The sequence below is a fragment of the Halichoerus grypus genome, chromosome 9 (genome assembly GCF_964656455.1).
Source record: "Halichoerus grypus chromosome 9, mHalGry1.hap1.1, whole genome shotgun sequence".
NCBI classification, from domain to species: domain Eukaryota; kingdom Metazoa; phylum Chordata; class Mammalia; order Carnivora; family Phocidae; genus Halichoerus; species Halichoerus grypus.
This window is the reverse complement of record NC_135720.1, coordinates 12,168,162-12,188,385: the sequence shown is the minus strand read 5'-3', so window position 1 is coordinate 12,188,385 and position 20,224 is coordinate 12,168,162. Positions and strand designations below refer to the sequence as shown.

The 20,224-nt window shown below is 42.1% G+C and overlaps 2 protein-coding genes across 3 annotated transcripts in view; one reads left to right on the top strand and one right to left on the bottom strand.

The window, feature by feature from the left end:
* The window catches only part of TFB1M (transcription factor B1, mitochondrial), a 66,522-nt gene that overhangs the window by 486 nt on the left and 45,812 nt on the right, over positions 1 to 20,224 (bottom strand). For both annotated transcript variants that reach the window (XM_036112085.2, XM_036112086.2), the window contains exon 6: positions 2,957 to 3,084. In XM_036112085.2, coding sequence (XP_035967978.2) covers positions 2,957 to 3,084 — 128 coding nt within the window. The remainder of the gene's footprint in view (positions 1 to 2,956; positions 3,085 to 20,224) is intronic.
* On the top strand, positions 293 to 18,553 carry CLDN20 (claudin 20). The gene is made up of 6 exons (XM_078054548.1): positions 293 to 556; positions 3,161 to 3,231; positions 7,211 to 7,379; positions 7,965 to 8,145; positions 9,408 to 13,702; positions 16,761 to 18,553. Exons 5-6 carry the CDS (start codon positions 13,608 to 13,610, stop codon positions 17,524 to 17,526), a joined length of 861 nt encoding a protein of 286 aa, XP_077910674.1. The 5' UTR covers positions 293 to 556; positions 3,161 to 3,231; positions 7,211 to 7,379; positions 7,965 to 8,145; positions 9,408 to 13,607; the 3' UTR covers positions 17,527 to 18,553.

Below are 20,224 nucleotides of genomic sequence, written 5' to 3'. Positions count from 1 at the left end.
CGTGCCACTAGGCAACAGGTACAAAGGACCACTGAAGGAAGAGCTCATCTGACCTGTGAGGTGTGTCCACAAGGGAAAATACCTTCCAAAGCTCAATCAATACAAGTACCTTTAAGGTAAGTAAGTTTAAAGAAACATCTATTCAGTTGTATTCTTATAGAAATGTTTGATTTGCCTCATTTTAATATGAAACTTGTCTTATTTCTTGATTCTCTTAGCTTTTGTGACTGTTCACCCCCAAGGAATGACCTTTGCAAAGTTCGAAACCAGGTGATGTGAAAATGCAAACAGTTCCCTTTTTTTAGATTTACCTTGCGGCATCTTTCTTTACAACTGATTTGAAGTATGTATTTTAAATTTCATCTAACCTAACAGATCACGGTTTTAAAATGAGTAACGAAACTGACTGAAATGTTGCAAAGCTACACCTGGATTTTCTTTTCTCGATAGTTGGGGACTCTGCGGAGCCTAGAGGTCATGGCCAATGGAAATGGGAGTTTTTCTTACAGGCTGCTGGTCCTCTCAGTAAGGAACTGCACGTTCCCTATGGTGTCGGGTGAGCTGTGATCTTGGAGTTCAGCTTCACGGCAAGGGGGGGGGAACCAATGTGTGGGTGCGTGTGACAGAAGGACACCGACAGGTCAAAGCGGGCACACTATTTGGGGTCCCTCTCTGCACAAAAGACGGTGTATAGGAGATGAAGGGGCCCATCACTTAGGTTGGAAATGCTGGGGCCAGCTCTGAGGCCCATTCCAGGATTTCCAAAAGTAGAATGTACTTTTTGTGACCCACCCCCCCACGAATCAGGGCCATCATGTATAGCTGTACAAGTCACACCCTGCGTGCAGGGTGAGTGTGAGCTGAAATCCAGTTTGGGTTCTAGTCGTCAAACAGCACACCTCCTGGCTGGGGCTTGCCGCCTACCGGGGGTGGTAACGTAATGCCATCATTCTAACTGGCACCAAGACAACTGGTGGCACTACTCCGCTCAAGTCTCTGCTCAAGAAGTAGTAACTGGTGAAGTATAAATGCTGGCCTAATTAGAGCCAACAAATGGCAAGACAAGGATTTAACATCAGTCAGCTCAAATCCTCAAGAATGAATTTTGCGGGCTGCAGAGGTTTCAGGATGCAGCTGCCCAGCTTTACCTGAAATAATTTCATGTGCTAAGAAGACACTTCATAGAACCAGAGCAAGAGCGAAGAGATGGGGCTTTATATAAAGGGGAGGTGGGATGAGAAAATGAGAAATGCGTGCCTATGGAGCTGGGCGCCTTTAAACAGCTAAAGTTTGGCCATATTAGATGGCAGCCTTTTAAAAAACGTATCACACACATAGCTTCCTGCCTAAGTACTTGGGCCCATTTAAACATTTTCTTGGCTGCCAATGGATAGAAAACATCACTGTGGTCATTTCAGGGCCTCGGGAGGCGCTCGGACCCTAAAGCACCATGTTCTGTCTGGGTTTCCTCACGGTGGCCATGTGCATGCACAGAGCAGGAAGCACAGCAGACCGAAGGAGCTCCCCATTACATAAAAACATGCTTGTATGAAGACCTCGTGACGTCATTATACCTGCTTCCTAGTTCTAAGTGTGTCCTTAAAAGTGATACAGCAAGTTGGTGGGAAGAAGAGCATTAAAAAAACTCAGTATCGGGCACCTGGGTGGCTCAGTTGGTTATGTGGCTGCCTTCGGCTCGGGTCATGATCTCAGGGGTCCTGGATCGAGCCCCATGTTGGGGGCTCCCTGCTCAGCGGGGAGCCTGCTCCTCCCTCTGCCCCTCCTCCCTGCTTGTGCTCTCTCTCAAATAAATAAAAAAAAAAATCTTAAAAAAAAAACCCACTCACTGTGATAATATATTATTTGGCCTTTGTCCCAGGTTCCTGACACAGAGTTTCTAAATCCTTTAAAATTTCCTGATAAGGGGTAATAGGAGCATTTTTTGTTATGCCTAATAAAACTCCTTTTCAACCATACCTGAATTTGTGCTAATGAGATGACTCTTGGTGGGTCCCTAAATAGCTTTAGGATGAGGACAGTTGTCAAAGGAACTAACCCTGTGATTAGAGGGTTGGAACTCTGTCTCACCTCCAGGTCTCTAGGAAGAAGCGAGGGCCTGGAGACTGAGCTCAATCACCAGTGGCCAATGATGTAATCGACTGCCTAATGGACCATCCCTAGAGACCCTTAAATGATGGGTTCAGAGGGCTTCCAGGCTGGTGAAGACAGTGAGGTGCTGGGAGGGCGAGGAGCCCTGAGAGGGCACAGAAGCTCTGTGTACCCCTTGACTCCCATACTACCTTGCCCTACGTCTCTTCCATTTGGCTGTTCCTGAGTTATATCCTTTATAATTTGATAAATGAAAGTGTTTCCCTGAGTTCTATAAGCCATTCTAGCAAATTAGTGAACCTGAAGTGGCAGGGGGTAGGGTAGAGGGAGTGTCACAGAAATCCCCATTTCAGTGGTGACCTGGGACTTGTGACTAGTGTCTGAAGTGGGAGCCGTCTTGTGGCCCCTGAACCCTAACCTGTGGGCTCTATGCCACTCCAGGTAGTTAATGTCAGACTTGGATGGAATTGTAAGACACCCAGTTGGTGCCTAAAGAATTGGGGGACTTTGTTGGTGTTGGAAAAAACACCACACATGGGGTCAGAAGTGCTGAGTGTAAAAACGGTTCATATGGTCTGCTCTGAGAACTCAGGGTCATTATCAACTGCACAACTGTCAGTTTTTAGCTTGTACTGATGCTAAAACAAAACCTGCTAGTGGCCTCTAAGCTTAATGCAGAGCTTTGCCCTTTCCTCTGGGCCAGTCAAGGTTTGTTCACCTCAGGATTTGAATGAAGAGTGACATTTACAGTTAGCTTGAAGAATCCTAAAAACAAGGTTCTTAATCTTTAAAAGTGCTTAAGGATTTTAGAAAGCATGCCAGTGAAAGGCAGAGAAGGCATTCTTACCCAAGCCCTCGATAGCAGTATTTCCTCCGGAACTGAAATGCGTTCTGAACGACCTTCTCCACCAGCTTGAAGGGCTGCTCGATCCTGGGCTGCACCAGGGGGGTGAAGTACACCACACCCACGTCCACCTTCATCGTGAGCAAACATACATCATTTTGTGGCATGGCAGAACATGATTAAACAATTCGTCTTTGTCAAACACAGGTGGACGGGTTGTTGGCCGCATGGTTCTCATAAACCCTTACATGGACTCCGGCTTCATCTTCTACAGGCAGGTAAGCTGTTGCACTTGGCTTTGAGCTGACTCAGAGCCATCCCGTGCGTCTGCTCTGTAATGACATCCACTAGACCTGTGCTTGATGATCACTTAATTTTAAAATGTAGTTTTACAATGGCCTTTAAGATCAATCCAAATCATCATTAAAGTCAGGAGGCAGCTAACAGATAGCTTTAGAGTATTTTATTTAGCTTTGGAAAGTGTAAAAAAAATAAGCTGCAGCAGCAGTTCTGGCTATAAGCTGGGCTTCCAAACACAGAAGAGAAGGCAGATGGCCCCCCAGGGACCACTAAGTGCTAAACTCCCCAGAAAGGGAATCAATTAGGACACGATTTGTTTTGGGCATAGACACTGATTAACCAGCTGGACCGCATTCATGACTGTCATCTGCACGACCACATCACTTTCTGGGAGCAACGTGAAATGCCCCCGGAGGCCCAGGCAGGATCAAATAGGAAGTGGAACCCCCCCAAATGTCACTGAGTGGTGAACTAGCACTAGCAGTTGAGATTCTTTAATTATCAGAAAATAAAACTTTTCAGGCTTATCTGTTAGGAGATTTATACCCTGTCTCTATATTCAAAATAACAAAGGAATAGTATCGAAAGTAAAGACAAAGGGAGAAATAGAGTCAAAGCAGTTATCATGCACAAAAATGCCTGACAGAGACCACGGTCTAACAAATGGGAAGTCTGTTCATAATTTACAAAAGCCTTGGTCTCTAAGAAATTGTTAAATTTGCTACTTAGAACATCACACGGACTCTACAAAGGCTAAGAAAGTACAGCAATTGATGAAGTTGGGGTCGTACCACTGCTTCTCAGAAGGAATTCATTCCATTTTTTAAATTCCACGGGGGTTATCTTGTTCTCTTGGAAGGCCTTGCTTCTAAAAATCCCTTGTGGCTACAAAACTCCTTAAAATCAGTCTGTCATACATGAGAATGGCAGTGTTTTCAGTTTCTTGATTTTAGGATGGAGGAAAAGTACTTGTATATGAGGTGTGGACAAGAAAAGAAAATGAAGACGGGCCCATCATCAGGGGGCCTGGACAGGCTTTTGGAGTAGCCAGTGGTGTTTCTCCTGCTGCCATGACGTACCCTTTCCTCGAACAATCACTGATCCTGTCCCGACTGTTTCAGATTAGCTACGGTGCCCCTACGGGATAACTAGAAGAAGTCCACGGTAGGCACGCAGAGGACGGCCTAGGCAGTAGAGTGAAAACCTCCAGCAGAGAGGCCTTTCCGCACCAACTCCCCTAAATATCCATCAGCCTTCAGGCTACTTTGGTGGGACAGGAGTTGCTCCACTTCAGAGAGTGACTACCTGTAATGTTAAATGTTCTCATTAAATTTTAATAGTTTTTCAAATTGGGTTCTATGTGCTGCTTCATCAGTTTCTCCAAGTTTGGTAACAAGTACTTCTATCGGAAACGAAGCGCTTGGTTAAAAGGCCAGGACTTTCTGTAGACCGGCACAAAACACCACCAGGGTCCACGGGTCTGGGAGAGGTTTGTGATCAAGAGAGCAGAGAAAGGCACTGAGGAGGATAAGGACTGTGGAGGGGGCCTCGGGGTTTAGGTGGAGTGAACAGGAGCACTACAGTAAACAGGTTAGAAAAGACGGCTTCATCTGAAAGCATTTCTGTGGCCGGAAAAAGAGCTAATCTGTGTGGAGGGCGCTGGAAGAAGCTGCCCCAGATACACTATCATGACTTTAATGTCAAAGACTCTGCTCACAAACTCTGAAACACCCTCCCCACCTTTCCTCCTATTGATTTGGAACAGAGAAGTGAACCCAGCTGTCCAGGAAGGTTCCAGGCCTCGCCCTGCCCCATCACTCTACACCTCTCCATCTGGCATCCCATCCCGGTCCCCCACTCTGCCGCCCTCCAGGACTCAACTCCTCCAACCCTTCTCTGCCGATTCTTCCCCAGTCCAGTCAGTTTGGATGGTTTTTCTTCACAGGTACCAGCTGTGATCCAACAGCCTGCCATTCCCCAGGGAAATGAATCTTTCAGCAAAACAGGAGATAAGTTTGAGCCCTAGCCAACCCCAGCCCACGAAATACTATAAAAACTCTATATAAGGCACAAATACAGGTTTAGATACATTCTCCTTCCAGTACAGAAACTGCCACTTCCAGCTTCTTTGGATTTCAAAATTTGGCCGCCTCTTTATTTGCCTGATTTTATTCCTTTGAGATAAGGTTGGTGTTTGCAAAAACAGGAAATGTCTCACATTGGCTTTAGATAAAGTTTTTTAAGCCCTGTACCAATACAGCAGCACCCTATGTTAACTGTAGCAGCCTTCTAAAGTTTGAATGTAATTTTGTTACCCAGTTAAGTCGGCTAACAGTATATCCCAGCTACAAGAAAATACCCACTCACCATCCAATACAGTTCCTATTTAGAGGAGGACCCTGAGGAACTCAGTGTGAAAACGGCTATTCCAGCAATGTGTCCTGCTTCTCTGGGAAACCTCCCGTACTCTTCTCTACTCCTGCCCCCAAAAGCACTTTTCAGAATTACTCTGAATGATGGAGCCCATTTTTCTCTAGAAATATAGGAAAGCTGCTCGGTAACTAGGGTAACGGATACAGAAGTGCTTTTTACTTATAATTGAATGCTTATTTAAAAATTGCAACCATTATTCTTCCTTCCCTGAATTTTAACTCTATTAAAGGATTTCCTTACCAAAAAAGAAATCAGTACATAGGCACTAGATACATTTAAAAATTCTATTTTAATGTTGTCAGTCCCTTTCTAAATTCAGTCTATTGGTATACCAAAATGACCTACTAAAACTTCAAATTAAAGGATTTATAGCAAATTTAAATATTTGCCTCTCAAATCCACTCTAGTATCAATGCTGTACCAAGCTGAGATTATGTTTCTCAACATTAGCAGCCATGGCTACAACAGGCTGCAGGCAGCAGTTTCATTTTCCAGGCCAGCATGTCTAGGGCATGACTGGTTATGAGCTCAGAGCTGCACTTTAGACTCATAAGAGACCTGGGATAAGAAGCTATTAAATCTCTAGCCTTAGATACTGCCAACTCAGATCTCGAGTCACCATGAGGATAGAGAATGCTGAAGAATGGGCAGTCTGTTCCCGACGGAGAATCATAATATGCCAAAGAGCTAACTTACCACGCCCATGAAAAGACACAGGCACGACAGGAGCCATTAGCTAAGAAAGGGTCTTCGACCCTTCCCCTGGCATTCAAGACCGTGGAAGGAAAAATCATTAAGAAGCTATCGTTTATAATTAGCTGAACTAGAACCATAACCGGGAGAGGACAGAAGGTCAAGAAAGAAGGTCAACAGGGAATAATCAATAAGCCTTCAGGAGCAAGAAGAGAAGGATTTTCAAAGTTCAAGGTGGCACTGTCTCAGACAGACTCGTGTAGATGGGAATGGGAAGGGTGTGGCTGGATCTGAGGTGCCCGGCACCACCTGAGGTTTGGGGGAGTCACATTCAGCATCAGGTGAAATGACAGATCGAGGTGAGCACCCTGGGAGATGCTTGGTTCCTGCACCCACCAGAGTCTGACTCTTCAGGTGCCGACACCGAGCTAGTGTCAGCCTCCAGGTACAACTGCCCTGGATACGAGTAACAGAGCGGGAAGTCACTAACGCCTGGGATACTCTAATTACATGTTTTGTAGAAAAACATTCACAAATACGAATGTACATCAGATTTCCTATAACTGGTTTATTCTGCAATTTTTGTCCTAAGCCCAATTTAAGGACAGAATTTCAGTTTTAAAACCTTAAAATGCAAACACTTTAACAGCATCCCAGGTGTTCTAAACCAAAGTATTCAACAAGGGCTGACACACTGTTCATACCTACACATCTTTCTTTAAAGTTTAGAATTTGTATTTTCTATAGCAAAATTAATTTCTCCAGAAGTTCAGCCCCACCTTTTTTCCCTCCTATAGATTTCTGAATGGTTTTTCTCTCTTTCCTCCTCAGAATCACAACACAGTCACAGCATTTCCCCTCAGAGCATAAGTATGTAAGAGAACAGAGAATGGCAGTGAGCTGAGAGCACGATGAGGAATAAGCCTGAGAGAGGCCCACGTGAGGGGAGCAGATGGAGAAAGTATTTTACAGGATAAGTTACGCACGTAATTGTATGCATGTAAGTAAATGTATGCATGTAAGTAAATGTATGCATGAATGAATGTAAATTGTGCCTATTAGTAATAACAACAGCAAGATGAGTCAGGGTCTCTTGGTCCGAAGTTAGGGAAACAATTTCAAGGAGGTGAATGCTTAATTCTAAACAAAGCACAAGAGGGACAAGAACTATCAAACATCACATTAGGGTTCTCGGTTATATTTAACCTGGAGTTCCTGGGTGAGCCTTGGGGAAAACACTCTTCTAAAACCATGACCTTCGCCATCAACCATGACTTTGGTGTTGGTGAACGGCAGCACCCGGAGGCGTCCGCGCCTGCTGCAGCCACAGGTGGTAGCACCCCGGGCAATCACGAGGCCTGGCCTCGGCCTCCGCGGGCCCAGAGAGGCTCCAGCACCTCCGAGCCAGGGAGACTTCGAATCTAGGCAGACTCACAAGGCACTCAAATAAATACTGCTGCTATGGAAAACAGTAAAAGACTCATAAATGAACATGGAGGCAAATACATTAATTCACAAGGAGCCATGACTGCCAAAGAGACTAGGCGCGAACTCGAGCTGCCTCGTCAGTGCCTCCCTCTCCTAGGAAACCACCGCTACGATTGGAAGACCGTGCGGCGCCACGGATGGGAGCAGCTATACACAGACCGATGGCCGTAATGGTCACGGCACCAGCCCGAGGGCCTGACTCCTCACCGGCACAAGCAGAGCTGGATTCTCCTCAACCACGTGCTGTAAGCACCCGGACCAGTGCTCCTTCGGCTGAGGTACTTGTTCTTTAAATGTACTCATGCTGTCCTGCTCCTCTGGCTTCTCACTTGAAAGACATTCTGTCTTTTTAAAGGTGGATTCTGTAGCTCCTGGATCTCATCCTCTATGTGCTTATTTTACTATTTAACTCATGGAGGTCTGGGGGCACCTCAGAGTCTTCCCTATGTATCACCAGAGATATAAAAATAAATAAGAAACATGAATAAAACCAATGCAAGCTTTATAATTTGGCAAGATCACAAAGTCCTCATGAACTCACCCAGTGCCCTAGAGTGTGGGCTGGGGCTGAGACGCAGGAGACCTAGCTGGGTAGGAGAGAGACACAGGGAAGAAAGGCAAAGAGGAACAAGGGAAGAGGAGGGTCAGGCCTAAACTAGGCATCCTCAGCCCACCATCGTGGACACTGCCACTAAATGAGGATGTTTTAAAAAAAGTGTTCTGCTCTTCAAAATAATGTGCAAAGAGGGTGCAACGGTAAGGCCCAACAAGTACCTTTTTATACTACCCGTGAGACTAAAATAATTAGATTGATCTGCAAATGTCACCACAAAATCCAAAGATAGTCTTAACATTCTAAAATAATGTGAGGAAGACAGAAAACAAGTCCTCAAGATCCTTTCTCCTAAAGACATAAAAAGGAGAAACAAAACATAAAAATAAGGTAACAGATAATAAATGAATGTAAGTGCAACTTGTATAGTTTCCCCTTATCCACAGTTTGCTTTCTGTGCTTCCAGTTACCCGCGGTCAACCATAGTCTGGAGGCAAATGATCCTCCTTCTAGTCCAGTGTCAGAAGGTCCCCAGTTGCCTAACGCTGTGTCACTGTGCCTACGTCCCTCCCCTCCCGTCACCTCATCATGTAGGCATTTTATCCTCTCCCATCATCATCATAAGAGTGAATACAGTACAATAAGATATTTTGAGACCACACATAACTTTTATTACAGTATAACTGTGGTAAGTGTTCTACTTTATCATTAGTTATTATTCATCTTTTACTGTGCCTGATTTATAAATTAAACTTTAGGTATGTATACATAGAAAAAAACATGGGATAGACAGGGCTCGGTCCTATCTGCAGTTTTAGGCATCCACTGGGGGTCTCAAAACATATCACCTGTGGATAAGGGTGGTGGGGGGTGGGGAGTACTCTGCAGAAACATACCAGATTTGATAAAAATCAGCAGAATTAGGATGGCCTCTCAAACCTTTGAGAACACACATAAACCAAATTTTTTTTTTTTTTTTTTTTCCAGAGAGAGAATGTGAACACACATGCACAGGGGAGAGACACAAGGAGACGTAGAGAGAATCTTAAGCAGGCTCCATGCCCAGCATGAAGCCCGACACGGGGCTCGATCTCACGACCCTGAGATCATGACCTGAGCTGAAACCAAGAGTTGGACACAACCAAGTGAGCCACCCAGGCATCCCCATCATCTTCATTTTTAACAAAGTCCTCACTACAACCAACTAATATGTAAGCTACCAATTATAAAAGTTAAAGTCTTCAGGCTAGCCTAAAGCATTATTTTAAAACTAAAATGACCATAAAGAGGGGAGAAAAATAATGAACTGATCATGCTCATAGCTGATACTATTAATTTTCTAAGACTGGGTCAGAAGAGAACATTATTTAAGATTAAGTCAATCACTTTAAATTTGTGGAACCAGAATAGGTAACTACTTTAACCTTCCTCTGCACATTCATTATTATTATTATTTTTAAAGATTTTATATACTTATTTGACAGAGAGAAAGAGAGCACAAGCAAGGGCAGCAGCAGAGGGAAAGGGAGAAGCAGACTCCCCGCTGAGAGGGAGCCCGATGTGGGGCTCGATCCTGGGACTCTGGGATCATGATCTGAGCTGAAGGCTTAACCAACTGAGCTACCCAGGCGCCCCTCCACGTTCATTATTTTTTTAAGGCTAAACAGAAAGCAAGTAAGAGAAGACATGGTTTTTTAAAAATCAGAACCTCAGCTTTCCACTGGAATTAAGTGGGCAGCATTTTAAACATACAGTGAGTGGGCATCATCCCAGACCAATGACATAAGAGCCATGGGGCTGGGGCCTGAGCCTCGGGCTTTCTGAAAGCCAGATGATGTTCATGTGTGGGCAGGGGTGAGGAACTCATATCTGGTGAACAAACTCATACAGAAGTATGTATTGTTATGATTTCTAAAATTTTCAGTTAAATTATTAGGTCTTCCAGAGAAAAGAGAAAAGCTGTCTGAGTTTCAGATTATCATTACTCAGAAAAACACACTAAGGAAATGACATGTAATTTTTTCTTTAAAATAGCTACATGAAAACATGTTAAAGAAAATAGATGGACTGCTGAGTCACTGGCCAGCTACTCTGCAGAGTCAGTCACGGACCTGGCATGAGAAGTGTTTTTCTGTAAAGCCACGGAGATGTCGGGGTTATGTTTTTTGCACAGTTATCCAGACTACCACAGAAAGAAATGACTCGTTATAATAAGACCTAGAAATACATTCTTTTCAGGGTACCTGGATGGCTCAGTTGGTTAAGTGTCTGACTCTTGATGTCAGCTCAGGTCATGATCTCAGGGTCACGAGACTGAGTCCTGCATTGGGCTCCACACCCAGCATGGAGCCTGATTAAGATTCTCTTTCCCTCTCCTTCTGTCCTTCCCTGCCCTGCTTATGTTCTCTATCTAAAGAAAAGAAAAAGAAAAAAAGAAGTACATTCTTTTCTAAGTAGAGGCAGGGAAGTGCTATGAGTGTATAAGGACGTCAAAAATCACAATATCCTGGGCCTGACTCCCATTCCTGCTTACTAACTCACTTCACAACCTTAGTCAAGTCACTTTACTTCCCCGGAGCTTGGTGTCTCATGTGTAAGATGAGGATCCCTATTATTTCGCAGGCTTGTCTTGGGAAATCAAGTAGCACAGTGCCTCCAACAGCACCCAGCATACAGGAAGCAGTTTTATCAACATAGATACTATTATTAGGCCAAAATGACAAAACTAAAGAGTTACAAAATGACTTAAAATTGCAGTCTCCTTAGAAAGAACAAAATTATACTTTTAATCATACAAAGTTAATGTATAGTTTAGTGTTATCTTATATGCTCAAAATCAGTTTCTGGGCTCATTCCACAAGTACCTGTTGTACCCCTATTATGTGCCAGGCACCATTCCTGGCACCGGAGACTCAGCAACGCACAAGTCACACACGAGTCCTTGCCCTCGTGAGTTCCTCAGCCAGGGAGGCAGCAGCAATGGGGCTGAGAGGTGGCAGGATGGCAGGATTCTTCATCTATTTTGAGGTTTAGAAACAAAATGATTTGGATGTCAGGTATGGAATCAAGGATGTTTTTAAGATCTGGGACCTACCTGCCAAATCAAAGGAGGAGTTTGCCATGCATGGACATGGGGAAAATGAGAAGTGGTGCGGGGAAGGTCAGGAGTTCGCCTTGTCCAGGACAGCTCTGCCATGTCTATCAGTGAGGCGGCACGGGCCACTGGACACAGCGCTCAGGTGTGCAGGGGAGAGGGCCAGGGAAGAGGCAGAAACTAAGGTAAAGGTAAGATTTATCTACAAAAGTCTCTGGACTTAAAAGATTTAATTCTCTTTAATGTCCACAGTGGAAGCAGATGAGGTCAATATAGTTCGATTTCTCTACCAACCTCTACTCTTCCATCTCCTTTTTTTATACAAGAAATTCTACCTTGATTAAAGGTCTGTAATTTATGAAAGTTATTTGCATTTCGAAGTCTGCTTTTCTAAAAGAAGCAGTTAATATTTTATTGGATAAGTGTTCACATCAAGTTAGAATGATCAAAAATGTTTTGAAAATAGAAATCAGGCCTCCTTATCCCGGAGGCCAGAGTTGGGAGCAGGCTGTCCCCTCCACCTGCCATCAGGAAGCCTCAGCACAGGTGAATCTGTACTAACCATGGCAGGGAGCAAAGCAAGGCGAGGCACTAAAGGGATCTGGCAGGTTTCTTCTGCGATAGCAGAAATAACAATGCTGTTACTGTTAGTGCCTGAAATTCAACTCTACTTCATCCAGGATTTACACAAAGAATTGTTTAAATATTTCCATGAAATAGAAGTTTATATACTAAAATTACAACACTATGGCTAAAAAATCCACAGGCATTAGATTTCTAAGAGAAAAAATACACCGCTAAATGCCAGACTTAGAAAAGATGAAAACAAAGCAACAAAAACAAAAAAAAATCTAGAAAAATCCAGATAATTGAAATGTGTATTTTATTCACTGCTTTTTAAAGAAATGGCTGACATCTAATATGGCTATCAACATTTGGAAAAAAAAAATCAATTATAAAATTATCTTCTTTCTCTGTAGTGGCTATGAATTTATAGCTTGTAGAATTAAAATTAGTGAAGAAAAATAAAATGCAAACCCAAAATAGATGGACATGAAATACATCTGTATCATTATTCATGGTACTAGGACCTCAATATTTGATTTCCCTGTTTCACTTAATATGCTCCCTCACATCATTTTGGTATAATTTCTTCACAACATTATCTAGAAGTTCTAATTTGTTAAGTTATACTTCAGAGACCTTTCTCAGTGGAAGGAATAACAGAAGAAATTTCAGGATACCCCCCCCCCCAAAAAATACTTGTAGGTTTACTGGTCAGATTCTAGTCAACAGTTGTTGCTGAGTTTTCTTTTTTCTTTTATTTAGAAAAATGTATGTATATTTTATTTATTTATTTATCTTAAAGATTTTATTTATTTATTTGACAGAGACAGCAAGAGAGGGAACACAAGCAAGGGGAGTGAGAGAGGGAGACGCAGACTCCCCGCTGAGCAGGGAGCCCTATGCAGGGCTCGATCCCAGGACCCTGGGATCATGACCTGAGCCGAAGGCAGATGCTTAACGACTGAGCCACCCACACGCCCCTAAAAAAAAAATGTATATATATTTTAAAAACTGTCTTTTGAATGTTTTTTTTGAAAGTTACTGATTTTGTGACTCTTGATTTCAAGGAAGTCACAAGCACTGGAATAAAGATAGTCTCAACTATCATTTGAAAGCACAATCTAGTTAAAAATATTTCAGACCACATTCTTTAATTGGGGACATAAAATAATAAATGAGATCTTCCAACACAGACAAAAATTCAAAAATAAATTATAACTGTGGACTAAAACATAATATTAAAGGAAAAGAAAGCCTTTTTGTGAGCACCCAAATAATTCCTCCTCTGTATACAGTGACACAAAAGCATTTTCAGCTTTCAGGTTTCAACAAATCCTGTTGTAACAACAACTCCCTCCCTTCCCCGCCTCTCCTTTCTTAATTCTCCCATAGCTCAAAAAATGAGATGGAGAACCTGGTATTTATCTTCTAGCACCATCAGCAGTTTCTACCTCAGATTTCCATGTTGCTCTTTATTTGCAAGTTAACTTGCTGGAGCTTTGTCACTAATACCCAGAAGCTGTGAGATGAGCCTCACGTGTGTGGCTTCTCCTCGTCATACAGCTTCACTGGAAGACAACGGACAAAGGGGAATTAAGACATTGAAGGCTACTGACAAAAGGTATGGAAAATGAGAAGCTTCAATAATGCTCAGAAACAGACCTTTAAGTATCATGTAGCTTGAATTATAAGTTGTAAATCTGTTTTTTAAATATTAGTTTTGTTATAAATAAATCTTGTCTGGAAAACTGACTTTACATTTTAATGAAATCCACTCCAGATTTTCTGTTGGCAAATAGTTGATAAAATTAACATTTGTGGGCTCTGTTCTGTATGCAGTGTGTTCTGGAACCATGAGAGACTTCTCTATTTAGAACTAAGTTTTTACCTGCGACCCCATTGCTTCGGCTTACTTTTACAGCATTTCACCATCACCACCACCACCACCACCACCACCACCACCACCACCACCAGTGAAACAAAACATGCTTTTATTCTGTACCAGACAGAAATTTGAGAGAACAGGCCACAAACTGTATCAGACTTGTGGCTGGAGAAGGGAAAAAAAAAAAAAAAAGACTTCATAGCAATATAGTAGCTAAGATGCCAGTATATTTTTACAAAGGAACAGAATAGTGACCTTCATTGTAGAGAACAAATTCTTTCTGCATAAGTTCTCTGTGCAGAAGAAAGCATTTAAAATCCAATATTCAACAGTAAGCGAGCGCTATGCTAACTGAATGCAATGTCATATTGTTTACGCTGATTTTGGCTGTCTGTAATTTATCACTGCCAGTACTTGTTAATTAAGATGAACAAGCTGTCTGCAAGCCTGAATTACACTGAATTTATAAAATGTATTGGTTAATGGGAAGAAAAAGGTTATAATTGGGAAGCTGAGCACAGACTGATCAACACATAAAGGTTACTCAACCAAAGTAAAAATAAAGAGAGAAATGAGATGCTCTTAGAGAATGGTAACAGCAATCTCGACTTTGAGGAAACCCTAAGCTGAAAATGGTCTGGGAAGGCAGTAATTTAGCGAACTGGCTGGAGTCTGAAATGTTAAAACCCAAACCTGAAAACAGCTATTATGAAACTATAAACATGTTTCATTTTCTTCTAGAATCTTTAACTTCTGTTCTATTTTGGTCTCAGATATGAAAAGAAATTTGGAAAACAGAAAGAAATGAACTGTATGGTTCCACACAAAGCCTAAGTACTCTTATGTGTATATAAGTCTGATACTTAAGAATTTAAAATTTCAGGAAAATACTCCCCTAAAATTGTCACATTTTAACACTGTGAACAAAAATAGAACAAAGGAATTTAGACAGCCCAGGATTTAACTTCTTAGAGAACCAGCGTTCTAACTATGTTAAGTATAGACTCTTAATACAGGCATGGATTAGTACTACTTCAGATATTTTACAGAAGCCAGCCATCAACCTCCTTGGGTAAGTCTGTGAGGCTAAGCCATGTGTCCTACTAACGCCCTCTCAAGTGGTGTTTTTCTTAGTGGGACAGGGAGTGAACGAAGTTGACAGTTAATGGTGCTTTCTCCCTCCAGATGCAGCATTTTTCTCTGCTCCCGGGGAGCACACGGAGAGGCTCTCACCAGGATGTACCGGGGGTAAAGGTGGGGAGAGGTGGGGAGAGCAGGACACTGCTGCTGAGACCTGTGTGGCACAGAGTGATTTACCACCTCTATGTCCTTCCTAATTGGAAAAAATGATGATGCACAAAGTTATATCTACAGTTTCTTTCAGCTCTAAGATTCTATGAAAATAAATTAGCTCAATGAAAGAAGAGAAAAATTTCAAATGCCATTAAGTATCAATTGTCACATGACATAAAACAAATAAACATACTAGTAACAGTGTCAGTTATAATTTGTGGAGTACTTCCTATGTGTTAGATATTGTTCTAAGCCCTTAAAATGCATTTTAACTCTTTGATATATATACAATAATCCTCCCCATTTTCCAGAAGAGGATACTAAGGCACAGAGAGGTTCTGGAAAGCTAAGAGTTGACCCCAGTGTTTTGGATTCAGAGCCCATACTGCCTTTTGTGAAATACATACGAATCATGGTAGAGCCACGGTGTCTTAATACATCATTCAAAAATTAGTGCAGAAACAAAAAAGCTGTTATTGCTGTATTTCAGAAACCACTGTGTTTCTTTCAAGGCAGAGACTACTGCCAGATTAAAGCACAGCCAAGCCACAAATTCAGGGCAATCTTTTCTCTCTTCTTAAAAAACGAAAAAAGGAAAGAAAAAAAAGAAAAAAATGTTAAATTATTTTTGGTATCCTTTCATATACAACTAATGATGTGGTTATTTCTGGCATGTACTTTCAAGATTCAGTGTCACTACTTCTGAATCCGTCTGAATAACCGGTTTTGCAGCAGACTGCTTCATTTGGGTCAGGGTAGGATTCTGGTCCCAACTAGACAGGATCTCACATTCTCATAAGCAAAAGACAGAGGCTTAATTGTTCTAGTTTTGAGTATCTTGTACCTGAAGTGAAACGAGTGTTAACCTAGATAAGGATTTTGCAAAAGTTCATTAACTGGAAATCAGGGATAATCATGCCTATGGCTTTACCTTCTTTCCACGAATTTCCTTTCCTCTTTAAACAGTTCACTTGGGTCATATGTCTGGCACATGGTGAGTGCTTAAATTTTTTTTTTTAATAAAATCATTTTTTGAATAGTTAAAACTTCTCCACTATGTATTTATAAATCATTTTTAAGAAGTGGACTTAAACACTGTTTCTAACTAAAATACTCCATAGGTGATAAGGAAGAAAAGAAAGTTTTAAAAACCTCTAATGCTATTAAAATTCTTATTAGATCATCCAGCTGGAATCTGATAGGTCAAAATCTCCTAGTAAGGCCCACTGCCCACATTATAGACAACTTCGGCATAGTTTAAGTTTTAAAAAGAACAAGCGGACAGCTCTTTTCTCTATGCCATGCATCAGGGACCACCCATCCACATACACTCAGGAGAATCGCAGCCTCTGAGGGCCTGGTATGAGCTTTTCTCCTGGGCTACAGTGTCCTCATCTACTGTGGGGTCTATTCAAATGTGTTCTTTGCTTCCACTGTACATGGATATGGAAGCCTTTTTGTTCATGCTTTCTTTGCATCCTGATTTGTCTTCTTTCCCTAGCCTTTGTTACTTGGTTCCCTGCTGCAGAGACAGAGCTACAGTCTTGATCAAGGGCCATCATCATCAAATACCGGGTAACGGTGGGCAAAGAGATAAAGGTGATGTCATGGTGTCAGCTAGGCTCCAGCTCCTTGCTTTCATCCTGGCCTTATCTGGAGTCTCTGGAGTGCTCACGGCCACTCTGCTGCCTAACTGGAAGGTGAATGTGGACTTGGGCTCCAACATCATAACGGCCATTGTGCAGCTGCAAGGGCTGTGGATGGACTGCACGTGGTACAGCACCGGGATGTTCAGCTGCACCCTGAAGTACTCCATTCTGTCCCTCCCCGTCCACGTGCAGGCTGCACGGGCCACCATGGTCCTGGCATGTGTCCTGTCTGCTTTGGGGATCTGCACTTCTACAGTAGGGATGAAATGCACTCGCTTAGGAAGGGACAGAGAAACAAAGAGTCACGCTTCTTTTGCCGGAGGAGTCTGTTTCATGTCTGCGGGGATCTCTGGTTTGATACCAACAGTGTGGTACATGAAGGAGATCATAGCAAACTTTCTGGATCTGACAGTTCCAGAAAGCAACAAACATGAACCCGGAGGAGCCGTCTATATTGGATTCATTTCGGCTGTACTGCTGTTTATCTCTGGCATGATTTTCTGCGCTTCCTGCATTGAAAAAAATCCAGAAGCTTGGCTCTATCCACCCAAGCAGCAGCAAATCTCCACCACACAACCAGAGGGCAATTCAGCATACAACCTGAAAGATTACGTGTAAATAACTGTGTAATGAGTATGGAATTTTCAGGTGCCTGCTGTGACTTTTGTCTTTTTATTTTAGAGAAAAAATATAAATGAGGTCATTTAAAATGCCGACAAACTATTGTGTACAATTATATATCTGTTTTAAGATTATTTTTCCATTTCTATTTTCATGTTTTATCTAGAGGTTTATAATTGAGAGAGGTTCTGTTTATTAAGGCAATTAATTAATTGATGGCTTTTTTTTTTTTCCTTTTAAGATAAACTGTTGATATATCTTCTGGGTTGTTACTTAATTGGATTTTATAAAAGAACTAAATTGCCAAGTATACAAAGCACCTTTCTCTGGTGTTGATCTAGTATCATCTGCTTTTGCTGCCTGTCTGCACCACCACCGTGGCTTGCTTATGTTTTCAAGCCCCACCGTTTGAACCTAAGGGAAAGAAGAGATGTCCACCTCTCTTCGATGTTGCCCAAACCAGCCTCCCCAAGTTCCTACCTACTATGACCTCCCTGCTTTTTTCATTTTAGAAACATCTATGTACACATATGAGAGCCAACAATATGATATTCAAAGATTAGGTAGGCAGAACAAAAGAAAAGAAATTGGTAAATGCTACCACAGCAAAGCAAAACCAACCCAAACTAAATGCACACTGAAATCTCTGGGACTTGAAAGCCTTAGGTACAAAATAAGTGAGAATAAAAACAGTTTGCTTTAGAGTGCTCAAGAAGTGCCATCTTTTGCGGCTAGCAAGAGGATGCTCCAGATTGAGTTCCTTTATCCTACAACAACTCAGGTCCCTCCACTGCCCTCTCCTTTAACCTCTCATTGATTACTAGCTGGATGATGAAAGTTCCTTTTAAGTTGTCATTTTTGTTCTCAAGTTTGATTCATGTTAAACATTGCTGTTCTCTTATAAATGAACTGCTTCAGTTAGTTAATAGAAAGACAAAGTATAATGTTTTTAAAAACATAAGTTAAATTATGATATGTAATTCAAATAACAAGAAAATAAAAATTGGATTTTCTAATATGTAAAGGGGACATTTCACATTGTTTCTAATAATTCACATAATTTAAACTTAGTCATTGCACACCATATAATGGTAAAGGGGGAAAAAGGACTATTTCTTTGTACATTAATAACTAGGGAAGTGGGAAGAACATCTTTTATGTGAGTACATATTTTTCATTTGTGCCTATAGAAGTAGAGACTAAAGTATTTTATACTTAGTTTACTCATTCTCTTCTGCAACAATGTCATTAGCTATTAATAGAATAGCTAAAATGAAAAGGTACTATTTCATATGGGAATTAGGAAAAGACTTATTTAAACAGAAGTTTAAATGATTGTGTAAAGTATGGATTCCTGGGACGCCTGGGTGGCTCAGTCAGTTAAGCGTCTGCCTTTGGCTCAGGTCATGATCCCGGGGTCCTGGGATCGAGTCCTGCATCGGAATCCTTGCTCAGCAGGGAGTCTGCTTCTCCCTCTGCCTGCTGCTACCCCTGCTTGTGCTCTCTCTCTCTCTGACAAATAAATAAAATCTTAAAAAAAAATGATTCCTTTAGGAATCAAAGTATTTTCTAAACAAATGTCATACTAAAAATAACTGATAAAAAACATTTTTATGCGAATTAATGGGACAGGATTTCTTTGACACCTATATGGCTCTCTCATTTGGCTTAATGTGACTGGCTTTATTTGCAGCTTATGTATCCTATAGTCCTATACTAAAAGTTTAGTGTATATATTCTATGAAAGTATATATATACTTCAAAAAATAATTTTTACTTAGCTCTGGAATATTTTCTTAAATAGACACAGGAATGTTTTGAATTCTAGAAAAGCAGCCATTTCATACAAATGGCCTAATTTTTTCCAGACTGGACACAGCAGTGATAACATGGTTTGGAATCCCTCCATCCCTGTAGGATGTCCCCCTGCTGCCTTCCTCCTCCTGGAATCCTCCCACACTCACCCCTTGCCTGCCCAAGCTCGGACTCATCCTTCAGGGTTCACGTGGGGCCTCCTTTGTGAACACATTCCTGACTCCCTGAAGAGGTTTGCTGCTTCCATCTCTGTACTCTCAGAGAATGCTCTATCACAAATTATTAGTTTACATGATTGCATTTCCAACTAGACTGGGAGACAAGTGTCTTTTTTACCTTTGTATCCTCAGTGACTTGCAAAAGTGCTTACAAGGACATGCCAGTCCTACTTCAGTCCTTCGTGTATGAACACTGACTGGTTTAAACCCTGGAAGGACTCTAGGTGGTACGTACTATTCTTAGTACCAGGGGGAACTGACAGAGAAAAACAGCATTACCTAACTGGCCCAAGGTCTTCAGCCAGTAAGTGGAGAGATGGCATTCACCTGAGGGAACCTGGCTCTACCGTCAGAGCAGGTGGGCACAAGGCGATGCAGGGCACGAGGCTACACAGTACGTATTACTGAATCTAAGTCTTGGTTTGCTCAAGTGAAAATGAGGATAAAAAACAGCACCTACTCAGGGAGTTGTGAAGATTCAATGAGATGACGTGCACACAGCACGTGCGGGGGGAGCATGCAACGGACGCTGCCCAGTGGTTCCTGGTCTAACCCGGCTGTTTCCAACTGGGGGTGGGTTGAGCCTGCAGAGGACACGTGGCAGCGCCTGGAGACATTTCTGGTTGTCACAACTGGGGTAGTGGTACTGGAATATAGTGGTA

Coding starts and splice junctions, on each gene's coding strand:
- CLDN20 (XM_078054548.1), top strand. CDS start 13,608: ATGAGCCTCACGTGTGTGGCTTCTCCTCGTCATACAGCTTCACTGGAA. Junction 13,703..16,760: donor TTGAAGGCTACTGACAAAAG/GTATGGAAAATG, acceptor TTCTTTCCCTAG/CCTTTGTTACTTGGTTCCCT.